Below are 17,982 nucleotides of genomic sequence, written 5' to 3'. Positions count from 1 at the left end.
GACAATACCTCTGGGGAAAGAAAGCTTAATAATCTTTGAGAGAAGGTATTAAATGAACGTGCCCGATGTGGAGCAAGAGAAAAGGAGTTTGGACAGACTGCTAGAACCTGTGTGCATCAGACCAGACCTTACATCCTCAATAAAAATTGTGTGCTTGTGGCCGTCCACATACAGAAAGAGCTCTATACTGTAATCGTGTACTATATAAAGTAAAGCAGCAGTTCATCTCTTCTCCCTCTCGTTCATCAGGTGGATGGGGTGTTATTACAGCAGAGGTGATCTGAGACACTCATTTCCTGTTTCACTGCCACAGAGACAGCTAAGGATGGATCTCAGGGCACAAAACACACACTCTTTGTATGCATGTTTCTCTCTCGCAATCTTTTATTGGCTCAGTTGTTCATGAGAATAGCCAACTGCTGCTCCCCCTGCTGGTTGTGCATGTTTAGAGAGCAAACGTTTGTGTGTGTGTGTGTGTGTGTGTGTGTGTGTGTGTGTGTGTGTGTGTGTGTGTGTGTGTGTGTGTGTGTGGTGTTCTTGTTGATTTGAGTCACACACACCATGCCAATGTAGGGTTGAAACCTCCAGCTGATATCTGGAGCTAATTACTACACTCATCGTTTTATTGGCGCTTATTTAATTAAGCCGGAAAGAAATCAACATTCGCAGTGCACACACACCACTGTCTGGTTCTATAAAGCACACACACACACACACCACTGTCTGGTTCTATAAAGCAACAAAGTAATGTTTGTTCATGACTCATAATGCAAAGGAAATACTCCGTTTTACGAGTTCATATTAAATTGAGAAACTACTGGCAATATTTTGCCTAGATTTGAACATTTTAAACCACAGGACTACAAGCGAACTGCAAAAAAAAAAAAACTGAACATCTTGAAAAAATAAATAATGTTTTGTGTGCCCAAACAAATACTGTAGTCACACAATGACTAATTATGTAGAGTTTCAGTTGGAGCAGTAATTTTAGTAAATTAAAATTCTGTTGTCATGTCATTCCAAACCTATATGACTTTCTTTACTCTGTGAAATATAAAACTTTTTTAAATATTGTACTGGTCACTCTTTTCCATTAGAATGAATGGGACTGGAACTTAAAAGCTTCAAAAGGGACACAAAACAATGCTGTGGTGGTCAATGGGGATGTGCGCATCGACTAACTCTATTAATGTTTAAATGGAAATTTTGCATCCATTTTAAATTGACTAATCAATGAAGTCAAATCCCATACTGAATGCTGCTAAAAATAGATCAGATACATGCGACGTGCTTGCCTTGCATTATGGTCACTGTATATTAAACTAAAGTATTCACTTAAGAAACATTGGCCATTACAGACATTTATTCAAATCAACTGAATCACTAGGCAGCGCAATAAGTTTAAACCTAATAGTCTATAAATTTCCTCCAATAAAAGTTGGTCCACACAAGTCAGCACGTTAAGGTAATGTTGTTCGGTACAGGGCTCCGAACAAGCTGCGATTAGCTCGAACCAATAATAGTAACAGGTTTACTCGCGGGCCGATCACACAACAACGTTACTTCACATCACTGGGAGAACCAGTGAGAAAGCATTTGAATTAGCAGGAAACTTAACGCAGCAAGATGTAGTTGGAAGCATTCAAACTCAGCACAGAATTCTGTTATAAACCACACATATCAGATCAAACAGTGCTGACGTGGATACCAGGAAAAACATGATTGAAAAGCCTTCTAAAATTTCATTCATGGCACAGTCAACAAATCACCAACATTCACCATGGATTTAATGTAGTAACACTAACTGCAACCATGGTATTCTGGCAGAAATATTCTAATGTTTTTTTTATACATTATTCATCTCAGGGTATCATTTAATCGACTAGTCTCACACATCCCTAGTCAATACACGTGTTCTGTATTCCAGGTCTTAAGTCACACAATTACTTAAAGGGATATTTCACTGCTGGAAAGATGAATCTGTATTTAAATTGGGTCATTAATGTAGTAGAAATGAAATTAGTTTAGAAGTTGGTGCCTTCTAGACTGAGAAAAGCCAGAAAAATTTTTTTTGGCTGATGTGGATGAAAGACAACTCCCAGAATGCACTTGCTTCGCTGCCCTACAAGGCCACTCCTAAGCCACGCCTACCGATTACAGAGGGCTGTATCGGAAGAAATTATACAACTAGGCTACTAGTTGACTTGAAACTGATAGATAGATAGATAGATAGATAGATAGATAGATAGATAGATAGATAGATAGATAGATAGATAGATAGATAGATAGATAGATGTACAGATCAAAACTAGGGTGCTCTGTTACACATGCTGGCGGTGCCGTTTCCTCAGCAGATTCAGTGATTTCTTCCAGAAGAAAATGGTATTGCTGAAATTCGCGACAGCAATAGAACTCTCTATCTGTGTCCATAGGCACACGTCTTCTCCTCTGCTGCAGCTGCCTCTTGTTCCTCCATCATCAGCAACTGTTCCTCGCTGTATTGCAGCTTGTACAGGTAGCTACGAGCATCGGATTCAAGCACCAGATCTTCAAAATCCCCTTTTGCCTAAGCTTTCTCCACAGAGCAAGAGTCTGTTAGCTTAGCTTAAAAAAAAAAAGATGGCTGACACTATTTGTAAATTCTGTGAGATCCCACCCCCTATGGACGGGTTGAAAACATGTGGAACTAGCTCCTACTAGTCTATTAAACTAGACTACTAAACAGTCTGTGCCCATCATATGCGATTTTCTATGATTTTGTCTTAAAATCTGAAGATCAGCTCTGACTGACAACTAGCGTTCACTGCCCAGATTTTTGCCACGATTTGTAGTCTTGAGTAATGTAGAATATTCCAGCATTTAATGTGATAAACACACCACATTAAATGTGGTGCACTGACATTCTCACCCCTCTATTCGACAGTTAAACTGTCGCAACCGAATCATTGAGTTGAACTCGAGAACCTAATCAGTTCGATTTATGAAAGAATCATTCACACTGTTGATCCAGTTCACGGATTAATTGAAAAGATTTAATTTAAACGAATGATTCAGTCATGAATCGGATATTGCTACTTCTCTCGCTACTTCTCTCATGAGCATGTACGCAAGTAGTGAACAAATATAAATTTTAGTCTGTTTCTCAGGGCATTGTCCACTTATAGACTTTTTTTTGTTCCAAAACAGTGATTTAGTTTTTTACAAAACAGGGATTTAATTTGTTACAATGTTGAATTTTCTTGGCTCCGTTCGCTTTCACAAGGCAACCTTTCAAAGCGTACCAAAGCATGTTCAAAATGCGTACCTTTCAAAATGTGTTTCCTCTGCAACATCCATCACGAAGATTGACAAGTTCGCTCCATGAGCTTACTGTGGCTTTATTTGTAACTGTCGAGATACACACAAACACTATACGAATGTAGCCGTCATTCCCACTGTTAAATGATATACTACATTCCTATTAATACTGCAGCAAATTCAAACGTTCTCTCTGGATCTCCCAGCGCTGTATAGAGGTTAACAGTGACAAGACACATGCATACACTATACAAATGTTATAATGCAGCTAGAACAGGAATCAAGGCTTCATCAAGACAGTATTCTCCTACTGAGAAGCGCAATTACACAACATTTTATGATGAAGAGGTGCGCTCACTCACAGAATCAAACACTGCTATTTATATAGCACACTTCCCGTTATGAATTATAATACCATTTGGATTGTTAGTCTGTTGGGTGGGATTGCCTTCACACCTCAAGTGGACCGATCGTTTGCAATCAGATCCGAGAAATGGAGCAATTGTTTGGGTGCGGATCCGAGCATGATTGGCGTATTCAACCAACCCGAACCAAGGACGAAAACTCACCAGGTTTCGAAACAAATGCTCAGGTGTGAAAGCCCCTAAGACAAAGCTATCATATGGCTTTAAAATTCTTAAGAATAGAAAAAAAGTTGTGAACTACTTTATTGATACTTCGGTGCTTTTCTAAAATTTAGGGGCTCAACAGTTAGACTATCCCTTTAACTTCTGAGAAAAAAAAAACATGGTTGATAAAAAGGCAGGGAGAGAGACCGTTAGAGACAGGAGCTCCACCTGCTGTCTCCATACACAACAAGGCGGAACATATAACACATCTTACTCTCAGGCGCACACACACAAATGTAACTTAGTCATGTACAAAATCTTCTTCAACCACCTTAAAATCTGTGTTCAGTTTCACTTAGCAAACAGTAAAAGCACAGAGCACATCCCAAGTGTGGCACATGTCCTACCTGAGTCATTGCGCAAGTATGAAGACATGGCGGGAATAAGACAGGACTGGCTGAGCAGTTCCTGCAGGACAGATGGCAGCAGTGAGCTGCTGTGACCTCTGACTTCTCCGGAGAGGGTTTCACCAGATCCCATGCAGCCAGATGGGTTGATATAGCTTGCTAAAACCTAAAAAAGACAGAATGTACCATCATGCATCCAGACAAGCTTAAAATCTAAATCTCAATTGTATTATTTCCACACCCACCCACCCACCCACCCACACACACACACACACACACACACACACACACACACACACACACACACACACACACACACACACACACACACACACACACACACACACACACACACACACACACACACACACACACACACACACACACCTGTAAGAGGCAGGTGACGTGCTCCTCCTCTAGACGTTGTTTGGTAAGAGCCTGCTCAACATCCCAGCCTGACGCAGTAGAGCCTGTCCCAAAGCCTGTTCCTTTGGCCCAGTACAGCTGCTGTTCCTCTGTGGTACCACCAACATGCCCGCTGGAGACCTGTGGCTGCAGAACAAACACGAACTCAACTCACTCAAAATTTCTCTGATCCTCTTAGTGTCATTCACCAAAAAAGCCACAATTGAGTTTTACATTAAAACTAATAGTGTCTGACTGTGCAAATTAAACAGGACGTTTATGCTACTGTATCTTTAAGACTTTTACATATAAAAAACTAACCTCTTTGCCAATCATTCATCAGGGCAGGCTAAACACTGAATTGGCATATCAATGTAAGCATGGGCGGTCACACAATTTAGTTAAAACCTTTGGAGTTAAGAGTTTTAATATTTTGAAGGTAGTCTCTTATGTTCACCAAGAATTTAAAATAACTGTTTTCAATTTTCTATATTTTGAAATATAATTTAGTCCTTTTCATTTTTTCAAAATTAAAATAATTTTCAACAACCACTAACTCCAGTTTTCAGTGTCGAGTGATCCTTCAGAAAAAATTCTAATATGCTGATTTGATGTTCAAGAAACATTTCTTAAGATTATCAGTAGCTGCGTTAACATGAACCCCAATAATCCGGTTGTAATTGGAATAGTAGCACAGTCGTAATAAAAAAAGTCACATGTAACCATGTCAATCGGAATGAATTGGCCAAATCAGAATAAATTTAATTCGGATAGTAATGGGTGGTTTAAAACTTTTCTAATCAGATCGAGCAAACGGTTGCACTGGTTAATGTTTTTGTGGAAACCTTGATATATATTTTTTTAGGATTTTTGAATAAAAAGTTCAAAAGAGCAGAATTGTTTTATAGATAGAAATCTTTTGTAACACTCCAGTATCATTGTGGTCACTTTTGATCAATTTAACGCCTGCCTGCTGAATAACAGTAATTTCCTCCAAATGAGAGAGACAGAAAGAAAGGAAATGAAAGGATGCATTTCCTAGTTTTTCTCTTCCACACACATCTTTTTCACTCTGTCGTTTAATGTTGATCGTTCCAGATGTGACTTCCTGCTGATATGTACTGCTTGCTCTAAAGACTGACCGCATGTCACAATATTATGGAAATAATGAGGTCACAAGCTGTGCATCATCTGAATAATAGGCTAGTAGCGTGGTAAAAAAGAAAAACTGAATTTCTCACAATGAAACACTTCCCTAAGCAGCTGTCATTACTTAGTTTGTACTCATAATATACTTATAATAACATTCTAGCTGTTATACTTATAATACTATTTTGGATCGCAAGAACCGAGGAAAATAGGGAAATGGTTGCAGGCCGGACTTGAACCTGGATCAGCATTTTATAGATTGTTCAAAGATCTTTAATGATAGAAGGAGGGACAAATAGGAAAGTGAAAGAGAGAGCAGAATAAATGCATGTTGACTGCAGCGCTCTTCTTCGTCTGAGAGGGAGCAGGTTTAATATTTGCTCTGCCAATACTTCTGCTGCCCCAAGGACACCCATTATGATTCTGACAGGCCACTGGCCACCATTCAAATCCTCAACCCTGAACCCAACCCTCACCAAACTATAAATCCACACAAACACACCGCCCTGCACAGACTATCATTTATGCGTTTTATTTCCTCAAACATTGGAATTTTTAAAATTGATTTTAATAAAACCTGTCTGTAAGGGTAGAATATTGATTTTCATGAAAGTCATTTGCTTTGGTATTGGGGGTCTGATGATGATGGTGTTTTTTTCATTATTTTCTCATGATTGTGCTGCAGTTGTCCTTTGTGAAGACACTTTCATTTCAGTCGAGTGAAACTCCACATAATCATGTAATGAGTAAAAGAGCTGTCCGAATCCTCTCTATACCTTCTCTTTTAATGGGACCTGAATGAGCGGATGTTCTCCCTCTCACACACACACCCTCATTAAGGCAAGGGCTCTGAATAAAGAGCCTTTCAGCAGTCTGTAAAGAGTGGCTACCACAGTCATTATTAAAATGACATGTTTCAGTCTGAGAGACAAAAACATCTCCATTGAGGTCTTTACTGAAGTGTCTTTTCCTTCCACTGCACTCACATACTCACTAATTACCTGAATAAAGTTAAAAAGGTGCTACATCATTTTTTTATAATCTTGTTTTTCTCTGAAGTCCACTTATAACTTTAGTCCAGATTATTTTAACAGACTGTGAGTGACTTATTCAGCTCTGTTCTATGAACTGATTCAATGAAAAGATTTTACTCAAAAGAATTATTAATTCACAAATCATATATTGCTATTTCTCTCATAAGGTTTAAGAAGATTTTAAAGCTCCTGTTACCAATCTTTGTAAACATATGGAAAGGATCACATACTATACTATCATTCAGACATTTGGGGTCAGTGCGATTATGTTGTTACAATAAATGAATATTTTTATTCAGAAAGGAGACATTAATCAGAAGGAAGAGTTAAGTTCAGACTAGAATGTCACAAAAGATTTCTATTTCAAATAAATGCAGTTCTTTTGAAATTTCTATTCATTAAAGAATCCTAAAAAAAGAAATCTGCAAAAGTATTAAGCAGCAGAAAATTTTTCAACATTGAAAATAATAATAATAATAATAATAATTAAAAAATTACATTAAAAATAAATTAACTTTTGAATGGTAGTGGACTGTTTTTCAAGGAGGAACAGAAGTCCTACATAATTTTTATTTTGGGTGAACTACCCCTTTAAATTTCATGGCACAACCATGACCATTTTAGTGAATTGAATGACACAAACGATGTGCGGGTTAACACTGACCTCACTGGAGTTGGCACTGCCACTGGGAACTCTGGGAGCATGATGGCTGAGGGCAGACAGGCAGGCCAAGATGAGGTGGATGGCACCAATCTCCAGAGCCATGCGTCTCAACAGCAGCCCATCATCCGTGGTGAGGGGAGTCGAGCTAAACAAGGACCGGAGCACGTGGAAGGGCAACGTGGGTAGAACGTTAGCAGAGGGAGACTGCAGGATGTGACCTTGAGGAAGAAAGATGAATGGAGAGAATGAGAAACTTCAAACTATAGCACTCAATAATACACCTAACCAGTCTACGAATGCATCAAGCAATCGGCTGACCAATCAACAGTCCAGACTGACAGAAAAACACAGTGGGTAGCCAATCCAGGCTCAATTAAACAAATCAATGAAGCAGCCATGCAATAACCGAATCAATGCTCCACGTAGGGGAGATGCAGAGTAGCGCATATATCTGCCTGTAGGGTATGAATGTATAACGGCCATTAGAGAAGTTTGATTATCAGATGAGGGTTTGTGTGGACATGGGAGAGCCTCTCTAAACAAGCAGCACTTTTTTTATAAAGGCCTGAGGTGGTTATGTTAGGATTTAAAGGGTTAATTACCCAAAAAATGAAAAATTCTGTAATTTACTCGATTTTGTTGTTCCAAATCCAAACGCGTAAGAATTTGGTTTATCTTCGGAACACAAATGAAGATCACATGATCTTTTTAATGAAATTGAGAGATTTCTGTCCCTCCATAGACAGCTACACAACTACCATTTTTGACACTTCAAAAAGTTCATAAAGAAGAGATCGTAAAACTAATCCATATGAATTGAGCGGTTTAGTCAAAAATTTCTGAACAGACATGATCGCTTTATATGCTAAACAGATTGAATTTAGGCTTTTATTATATGTATGCATGTATGTATGTATGTATGTATGTATGCTAAACAGATTGAATTTAGGCTTTTATTATATGTATGCATGTATGTATGTATGTATGTATGTATGTATGTAAGTATGTATGTATGTATGTATGCATGTATGTATGTATGCATGTATGTATGCATGTATGTATGTATGCATGTATGTATGCATGTATGTATGCATGTATGTATGTATGTGTATATATATATATATATATATATATATATATATATATATATATATATGAGGGTGAGTAATTGATGACAATTTTCATTTTTGAGTGGACTATCCCGTCCGTTAGGGACTATCCCTAACGGAACTATCCCGTTAAGATGGATCCCAGTATATCAACCTCTACATTTGAAATAGTTTAATTCTAAACCCTAGTGAGTTGCTGCACTTTTCCAATTAAGGCAACATGTGAAATTGACACTCATAAGTGATACTGAAATGCTCTTCACAGTTAACAACTCAGTTAACTGTCACTCACAAGCACCAGACCAAAAGCATTTATTATTTGAGGTGCTCAATAAGGTTGTAAGAAAATCAATATCAATACACTTCAATATCGTGATATTATGTTTGGTGATACTGTATAGATTCTCAAAAATACTGTATCAATAAGGTTGTAAGAAAATCAATATCAATACACTTCAATATCGTGATATTATGTTTGGTGATACTGTATAGATTCTCAAAAATACTGTATCAATATTTATTTATTTGTTTACATCCAAGATTCATGTCAGTGGCTTTGTTTGGTTTAAACCCGACCCCTAGATTGCAGTGTTATCTCAGAACAAACTGTGACGTGGAGAAGCAAAAGGGTGCATCGCTAGCGTTAGCACTAGCAAACACAGCTAACAAGACTCGTTTTGGCTTCCACTATAACCAGACAGTTGACGGTAGCCATTGACTTCCATAGTAAGTTAGTAGTTTTAGTATTTATTTTCCTACTATGGAAGTCAATAACTACCATCAACTGTCTGGTTACCAACATTCTTCAAAATATCTTCTTTTGTGTTCAACAGAAGAAAGAAACTCATACAGGTTTGAAACAACACGAGGGTGAGTAAATGATGACAATTTTCATTTTTGAGTGAACAATCCCTTTAAGATTTTTTTTTTTCAAAAACATAAAATCTTGCCAACCCCAAACTTCTGAATGGAAGTCTAAGTAATAGCCTGTTTAATATGAGGGCTGAGTCTGACAGGTCTCTGAGACAGTGACTTAAGCGGTTGATGGCAGGCATAGATAAGCAGGGGTTGCTGATGAGAGAATCTAAAACAGTGTTCCATACAGTATCAGTCTGCTCAGTTTACAGTTTCAATCAATAATCTCTCTCAAACACACACACACATGGCTAATGGATATGTGAACACAGACTGAATATGAAAAAGGCATCTATTCCCAAAAACCTTGGATTCACTTTATATTAACAAAATTGATTGCTAAACTGTAAACAAATTTCAGAAGTAGTGCTTCCTGTACTTGAGCGGTACTTACTTCCTTCTCCATCGTCCGTGACACCCAGCACCAGTCTGAGCAGACACTGTGCGTGCTTCCTCTCCTTCAACAGAACCTCAGCATATCCCGGCAGGCGCAGAAACAGGCCGAATGCCGCCAGCGAATGGGCTGGGATGGGCGACATCGTCTGAACGGAGGATTTGATGGGCGGCGGTTCGGCTGCGATGGTCTCGGGCGCCTCATAAACGAGCTCCCCGGATTGCTCTATGGTGACCCACTCGAACTGATCGCTGTCCTTGGGTTTCTCCTGCGTGGTGGACGGCACCACTGGGGCGCTGACCTGCACAGAACGATCCGGACGAACAGGCTCAGAGGGCATGCGAATTAACAGAAATGCTGACTAACCTGAGAGTACGGTCACCGGACAAGCTTATGAAGCAGAAATGGAGTGAAACTACAAAAAATGACCAACGTGGTAGAATATGATACTGACCTGCTGGATGACGTCAGGGTACAGCATGGGAAGTCTCTCTGCTATGAGGGCCAAACCACCCATACCCGCAAACACCTGCAAGGGGGACTGGATGGGGCTGGTCTCCAGGAGTGTGTCATCTACCGCAGCATCCAAACCCTCATCACCCGGGGTCATCGGTTCATCGTCCGGACAGCCACTTAGCATCTCACAGTGATCTACAGGAACAGAGCAGAAAGGAAACGCATCATTCAATCTGTCGCCAATAAACTCTCAAAACGTCTAGCTGTAAATAAAGTGGCCTCAATTGTTCACATCATAAACCATGATGTCCAACCGGGCATTACTGCACAAGAGCTCATATCTGTTCTCATAAATCAGATTATTCCTGTAAATCAGGGTTTTCCCTTTGCTGAGATTGAGGATCAATGCAAGAGAATGAGGAGAAAGTTGCCTGTTAAATGTTTGGGAATGTACAGTCAGAATAGTAATGAAACAGCAGCGCACGGCTTTATGGAGTTTACAGCCAACATAAATGTCTCTACTTAAGACATCTAAATGTCTAAAGCAAACAAGGAGACAAAAAGAGGGGTCATACATTGATAGATTGTGATCTTTTTTACTTTTACAAAACTGTATCAATACTTTAGGTCATTGTATCAATATTTATGTGCAAAGTAGTAAAGAATTTCTGTGAATGTGCAAGACTTCAGATTCATAAACAGCTATAGGTAAATGGCTAGAAGAATAACAAAATGCAGTAAACGGTAAAACTATTTGTGCAACAAATACCTACATTAAGCAGCAAAACTGACCGTTTTTGTACCGGTTTTGTACCGTTAAAATAACTGGAATTTAGTTTCAGGCATCCCACACAGATGACTTTTCCATGACCTCTCCAATCATTTATGATTACTGGATGATAATTTTTAAAAACTATTAAGGTCAATTCAATGGACTAATAAATCATTAAGATTCTGAACGGGTTCAAGTGATTCACTGAAGAGAACTGGCTGAACAATAATTCACTCACAAACCAGTCACCGCACCACAAGCTTTACAATTCCCAAGATCAACTTCTGGCCTATGAAACTAGAAATATGTACATTCACTAGAGTAAAATGTATTGCTTTCAATTTCAAATTCGCATTTTTTGTTTGAGCTGCATTTGCAAAGGCGCTGTTTTCCAGGGGATTTATTTAGAGATACAACTTCCCAGAGAGGATATAAGTCTGCTTAGTCCTGTCTTTGAGAAGGCCAGCCATAGAAAAAGTGTGAGACTGAGAAAGAAGTAGTACTTACAGATTACTCGTTGATTTAAGCTCTAGGGGACGGTGAAAGATAATTTTTTTTTAACGGTTGAGATTTCAGTTGGTTTTTCATCAGAGATTTTCGAGTCTTTGACTTTGAGATCAGTGCAAGTAAAAAGAAGAGGAATGTAAAACCCAAAGCCAAAAACTCTTACTGGAGAAACAAAGTAACAAAGAAGCTGCACTTTAGAGAAGAATGTGAAATACGCTTACTCCACAATTGCTGTAGGGAAGTCAATGAGGCATATTTGATCTTAGGGTGCTTTCACACCTGCCTCATTTGGTTGGGTTGAATCGCACTAGAGTTCGTTTTCCCTCTCGGTGCGGTTCGTTTGGGCAGGTGTGAAAGCATCAATCGCTCTCGGGTGCGCACCAAAAGCGGACCAAACAAGCGAACTCTGGAGCAGTTCGTTTGTGGTGAGAACGTGATCCGACCTCGAACAGACCCAACTGCCAAATAACTGCGCATTTTTGGACTAGACCAGCTGCCGTAGTCAAACAAAATTATTATTTAGATTGTCAATAGCTATGGGCAATAGCGCTCCCTTTAAGCCATGGCTGACTTACCGCGTTCTGCACTCTCACTAAAATCTCATCATAAACACTGAAGTTGTCCGCACTGCACAGTGAATTTCTTATTTATATAGCGTCTAGACTTTGTTGTTTATGGGGGGATTTGCGAAAGGATAAAGATAGAGCTGATTCTGAACATACTGTGAGTGAATTCTCCGAAAGTCTGACGGATTTTCCTCTTTGTTTACTTCCGGGAGTGCTGTTGGAATTTTCCCCCACGTTAATTCTGACCAATCTAAGTGCAGTTGTGGAAATACGTTCAAGACACATCTGGCCAACGAGTGATGTGAATGTTGTCAAGTGACTGCATTTTGGTTCGTTTCATCAACTCATGAACTGATTCGGACCTGAGCAATCAGTGTGGTGTGAAAAGGAACCAAAACGCCTGAAAATGATACAAAGTATAAGGTGTGAAAGCACGCTTAGTTTCGTAGCACATCTGAAAGTCTCAGAAGTCTGGAAGTCTGTGTCCAGGAGCAAAATCATTGCCAACAGGTTGATGGCACATCACAGTAACAAGCAGCAAGGGTTCAGAACACCGCCTGTGGTTGGAGTGTCTTCCACACACTTCCTCCACTGAGAGATGGACAGACTCCAGGCAGAGAGGAGAGAATTATCCCTAGGCTGGTGAGCATCCTTTCAGCTCCTCGACGGAGGGGTGCGAGATGAAAGAGTACATGAAAAGAAGCAGGGTTGGGTACACCGACAGTGATTCGACTCGACTAAGATGGCCAATTAGCCAGAGGGTGAGGCGAGTCCCCCAGGCACCATCGCTAAACTGTAAACATCTGATGCCAGATTCCACGGGTGCCATGAAACTCAGGCAGCTTCAAGACTTCTTACAGAGCCAAACAAATAAACAACCGAAAACACTGTGTGCTCGGAAAAACACAGCGGAGCAAAGTAAACAAATAGTGCCAGATCTCCACCTCCAGAGCTTACGGTTCAGTCCCATATAACACCCTGACACAGTGTCCTAACAAAAGCACAACGTGGCAACTTTCCAATGTTAAACTGCTTTTTTTGTACTCTCTGAAAGTAAAATACTGCTGCACTGTCTCTACATTAGATTTGCATGTTGCAACTAGATCGTAGCAGCATACAATAAAGTTTCAACTAGATTTATATTTTAGAAATATATGCAAGGCGTGTATCCTCGTAAGCACAATCTTAAATGAGTTAAAAAAGACTTCAATGAATGTAAAGAGTTGGAAGAAAATTTGATGTGTGTCAGATGACGTGTTCAGTCTATAGGCGCATAGTGTTTCTTTACAAAGTGACCTCGCCAACTACTGTGCTGGCATGCACAACACAGCGTTTGTCGTCTGTAAAGGAAAAACTTTTCTGTTTTTAGTACATCGTTGCTGTGTAAACGTACCCTTAGATTACACAGAAGAAGAGATTCATTGCTTGACGTTTTGTCGTGCCTGATTAGGATGCTGGCGGGACACTTTCCTGTCACAGCTGACATCCAGCACTCTGCCTGTGTTAGCAGATTCACCTGAGCTGACATCATCAGCTTGAGGAGGAACTCTGTGTATGTGTGTATGAATATTTGCTCTTTCCAACAGGGCAGAACCAATCAAGAGTATTGGCTACCCGGTAGGGAGGCAGCTGTCATTTTTTTGTATACCTCAGAGAGCATAAACACTTCATTGACAGAGCAAAGAAAAAACATTTGACATCTGACGATGCAGGACACTAAGGGGGAAATGTGTGGGCACACAACCACAGACACACATGGACAATCAAGCTATTTTTCCCTGGGCTGGCAGAAAATGCAATATGTGGGAGAGGGAAGCTAAAACCTGCAGAAGAATTTTGGGTAGGAACACAGACTAAAACGAAATAATGGCAAGAAATTACTTTCTATTGAGTTTCAAATGAATAACTCGTATGAGACTGTACTTTTTATTGCATTAAAAACATATAGTGTGACCAGGGTAGTCTGCATGGGCAAGAAATATGGACATTGTAACTGAAACATACCCAAATAAATCTGAATCAAATCAAACTGAGTTTGTGAATCAGAATCTAATTGAATTGAGTAATCTGTTCTGATACCAAACACTAGTTTATAATTTCGTGACAGGTGTCATTTTAGTATTGTTTATATACTATAATAGTATTTTTTCATATTTTGAATTAGCTTTTATTTTTATGTTTTCAGTTTGCATTTGAATTTATTTTAAGTTTTAGTAATTTTGTTGTTTTAGTTATTTTTATTAATTTTAGTTTTTTATATTTCTATTTAGCTTTAATTTATGTTTAGTTTTACTAATTGTATTAGTTTAATATAAATTTATTTCAGCATTTTCCATTTAAGTTTTAATATTTATAATTTATCAGCTTTATTTAAATTAATGATTTATATATATATATATATATATATATATATATATATATATATATATATATATATATTTGCCCCTGACAAACTCTTTCTTATGCTTTGCAGTTGAAATTTCAGTATACCTTTCTCGGTACGGAGCCTTTTGAAGGAATCGGTTTTGGAGAGTCCAGGGTCTGAGATGACCTTTGACCCTAGTTTGACCGATAGGTCGATGGAGCGGTATCCCTGAGGAAGTTTACGCTCATACAGCAGTGTCAGTAGCTGGGCCAAGGTCATCTCCGGTGGCAATGGTTGACCTGGAGAGAAAAGGTTTGAGCCAGAGTTTATTAAAAAGTTCTCTCTCAATTGATGAATCAGAACCTTGTTAGAATCAGATGTGTGTCATTTTTTCAACCAAACAGCAGGCGAAGGAGTGGAATACAAAAACTTTTTTTATTTTTTATTCTGTTTGGTGATGTTAGTGGATCAGAAATTAAACACCTCACCAAGCACTGACGGCTCTTTACAGAGGATAAGATGAGACAACGAGAGATGAGAGGGATAGAATGAAACTTTGAAATTGACATTCATCAAAGTCTCTGCATGTCTGAATAAATGCAGTGAGGTGAAGTGGCAGGCAGACTGGGACAGGAACTAAGGTGACCTCTACCCTCATTCTAATCAGTATGGAGGAACGAAAGGTGAGAGATGAGGAGGAACGCAAAAGAGTACAGAGGGGGTGAGAGGACTGGACAGAATGTGAGTGCTTGATAGAACTAGAGTGCGTGTTTGTACCCGGCAGTAGTTTGTGACAGAGGTGGAAGACAGGCACACTGATGGTTTTGGCAGACGGATCAACTCCTGAGGAAGCTGCCAGCTTGTCACTGAGGACACGCCCTCGTCGAGACGGGGGACGGGGAGGAGTGGACAAGGCCCTCTTTGACTGAGACTTCAGACCTGAAAAAGAAAGAATGAAGATGAGATGCAACATGGGTAAATTATAGATCAACTATAGATCTTTTTTTTTACATTAATTTTTTTTTCAACTGCCTGCCTACACAAAAATCCAAGCAAAAATGTGTGTATGGTAGCCAGTATGTTAAAGAGTTTTGTGTGATATTTCTTTAGCACATCCTACTGCAATCTCTAGGGTGTTCCAGTTGTTCGATGGTTTCAGGTTGTGGATAGGGTGTTCTGGGTGATTGCTAGGGTATTTCAGGTGGTTGTTAGCTGAATCCCAAGATTGGGCTACATCAGTGAGAAGACAGTGTTAAACAGTACCTGAGGCAACAACAACACTGTAGTTGTCTTGGAAACCATTATCAGCCTTCATCTTTTCTTTTTCCTCATGGTTTTTCTTCTCTTTATCCTCCTTCTGTTCATTGATCAGTTTGGCTGTGATGCTGGGCGTGTCTGAAGGGTAAAAAAAATGCAAGATCTTTAAATGTTATTTCATAGTGTGTGTGAGAGAACTGGCCTACAGTAAATTTCCCTTTAGAGATATATACATCAATGTACATGACATGTCAGCTTAACTGATAATATGAATTATTGACGGTAAAGATGTAATATGCCAGAGAAGATACACCAATCTATAACGATAACAACATGCTGGCGCTTCCTGTGAGGGTCTTCCATCAGTGGAAGTGATGTGAACATGAGAACGGGACTGGATACCTTACGTACTGTCTAAAAAGAACCGAAGACTATATCTGCCATGCTCAAGGTCTCAGGGGACAAGCCATTCATCTCACACAAACACACACACACACACACACACACACACACACACACACACACACACACACACACACACACACACACACACACACACACACGCGCTGATGACCATGCCATGTGGCAGTTCCAGCCCTACATGCTTTGTGCATCAGACCTTGAAGGTCTGAAGATGTGGCAAAAGCTGGATCTAACAGATCTGATAGACTACTGCATATAAAACGAGACTGCTGGAAATGCGATTTCTAGTATTTCGGCTTAACTGGTGTATAGAGTGTGAAGATTTATTAATGTAACTGTACACAGTGTGTGTCTGATTTGTAGACCGCTTTTGTAGAGTGGCACAAATACAACATTTTGAAACTGATACCAGTGGAATTTTACAATTATTAGAACATATTTTTCAAAATGAATATGCTTATGAACACTGAATGTCTTTAAATATTCAGTAATAAAGATTAAAGAAACAAATTAAGAGCAACGAGTGTCAAAAGTCTCTTATGCTCACCAAGCCTGCATTTATTTGATCAAAGATACAGTAAAAACTATATTTGGTGCTGATTTGGTGCTCAAGAAACAGCTTTCATTATCAATGTTAAAAACAGTTCATATTTTTGTAAAAACCATGATAATTTTCTTTTTTTACGGTCACTTTTGATCAACTTAATGTCATTTACATTTATTTGGCAGATGCTTTTATCCAAAGCGACTTACATTGCATTTCAAGGTACACATTTACATTCTTATCAGTTCTTGCTTTCCCTGGGAATCGAACCCATGACCTTGGCCAATGCTCTACTGTTTGAGCTACAGGAAAAGCTAATGCACCCTTGCAGAATAAAAACAATATATAAAAAATAAAATCTTACTGACCCTAAACTTTTGAACTGTATTGTATTACAATGTATTCATACCTGAGACACGGTCCAATACTTCAGACAGTGTGGTTGAGATGGGCAGATGCAGTTTGCGGAACTTGTGCCCCGCTCCGTACATGGGGTGCTGGATCACATGACTAGTGGCATTAATGCGTCCTTTATACAGCTGAAGCAGAGAAAAAGAAAAACAGAATGAAACAGGTCAAGTTAATAGTGTGTGACTATATTACTCGTATAGGAGCACATGGACAAGCATATTTGTTGAAATTTGCATAAAGATGATCTTTAGGCATTGTATTCATAGAGGTGTTATATTTTAGGTGAGATATTCAATTTCTCATTAAAATTAGAATAATTTTGAATGGTTAATTTCATCTCCAGTTCAAGCTTCTATGGAGCCCCAAAAGGGACATGGTGACTCATCTTATCACTAAAAAATATTAGTGTAATGCTGCATGCTGATCTTAAGTGAGTGATCTTTATTTCTCTTCATTGTGAACAAAGAATCCATCTTTTCTTTTGTTTTACAACTCTTACAGAGTATCTTACAGGAATGTAAAATGGCTTTAAATAGAATTTGAGTGTTTAAATGTATTATTTATGTTTTTTTATAACACTACAGCTATGGAGAAAAACAAACTCGATGAATTTGAAAGCAATGGCATTTGGAAGTCCTGCTAATGTCAAATAAAAAGAAAAACAAATCAATATATAACACAACATTAAAACAAAGAACCACAAAAGCATCTCTGAAGATTTCCCCTTTCCACGTGGGC

At 38.9% G+C, this 17,982-nt stretch overlaps 1 protein-coding gene across 12 annotated transcripts in view; it reads right to left on the bottom strand.

Moving 5' to 3' along the window:
* The window catches only part of birc6 (baculoviral IAP repeat containing 6), a 117,576-nt gene that overhangs the window by 43,013 nt on the left and 56,581 nt on the right, over nucleotides 1–17,982 (bottom strand). For all 12 annotated transcript variants that reach the window (XM_077239452.1, XM_077239444.1, XM_077239446.1 and 9 more), the window contains exons 57-65: nucleotides 17,243–17,372; nucleotides 15,873–16,004; nucleotides 15,387–15,548; nucleotides 14,735–14,908; nucleotides 10,398–10,594; nucleotides 9,944–10,244; nucleotides 7,526–7,743; nucleotides 4,661–4,825; nucleotides 4,274–4,439 (exon numbers count right to left, since the gene is read on the bottom strand). In XM_077239452.1, the coding sequence (XP_077095567.1) occupies nucleotides 4,274–4,439; nucleotides 4,661–4,825; nucleotides 7,526–7,743; nucleotides 9,944–10,244; nucleotides 10,398–10,594; nucleotides 14,735–14,908; nucleotides 15,387–15,548; nucleotides 15,873–16,004; nucleotides 17,243–17,372 (1,645 nt within the window). The remainder of the gene's footprint in view (nucleotides 1–4,273; nucleotides 4,440–4,660; nucleotides 4,826–7,525; nucleotides 7,744–9,943; nucleotides 10,245–10,397; nucleotides 10,595–14,734; nucleotides 14,909–15,386; nucleotides 15,549–15,872; nucleotides 16,005–17,242; nucleotides 17,373–17,982) is intronic.

The sequence above is a fragment of the Siphateles boraxobius genome, unplaced genomic scaffold, assembly GCF_051911475.1.
Source record: "Siphateles boraxobius isolate OS27281-9 unplaced genomic scaffold, OSU_SipBor_1 22, whole genome shotgun sequence".
In the NCBI taxonomy this organism is placed as follows: domain Eukaryota; kingdom Metazoa; phylum Chordata; class Actinopteri; order Cypriniformes; family Leuciscidae; genus Siphateles; species Siphateles boraxobius.
The sequence above is the reverse complement of the archived record's forward strand: the minus strand, read 5'-3'. Positions and strand labels throughout refer to the sequence as shown.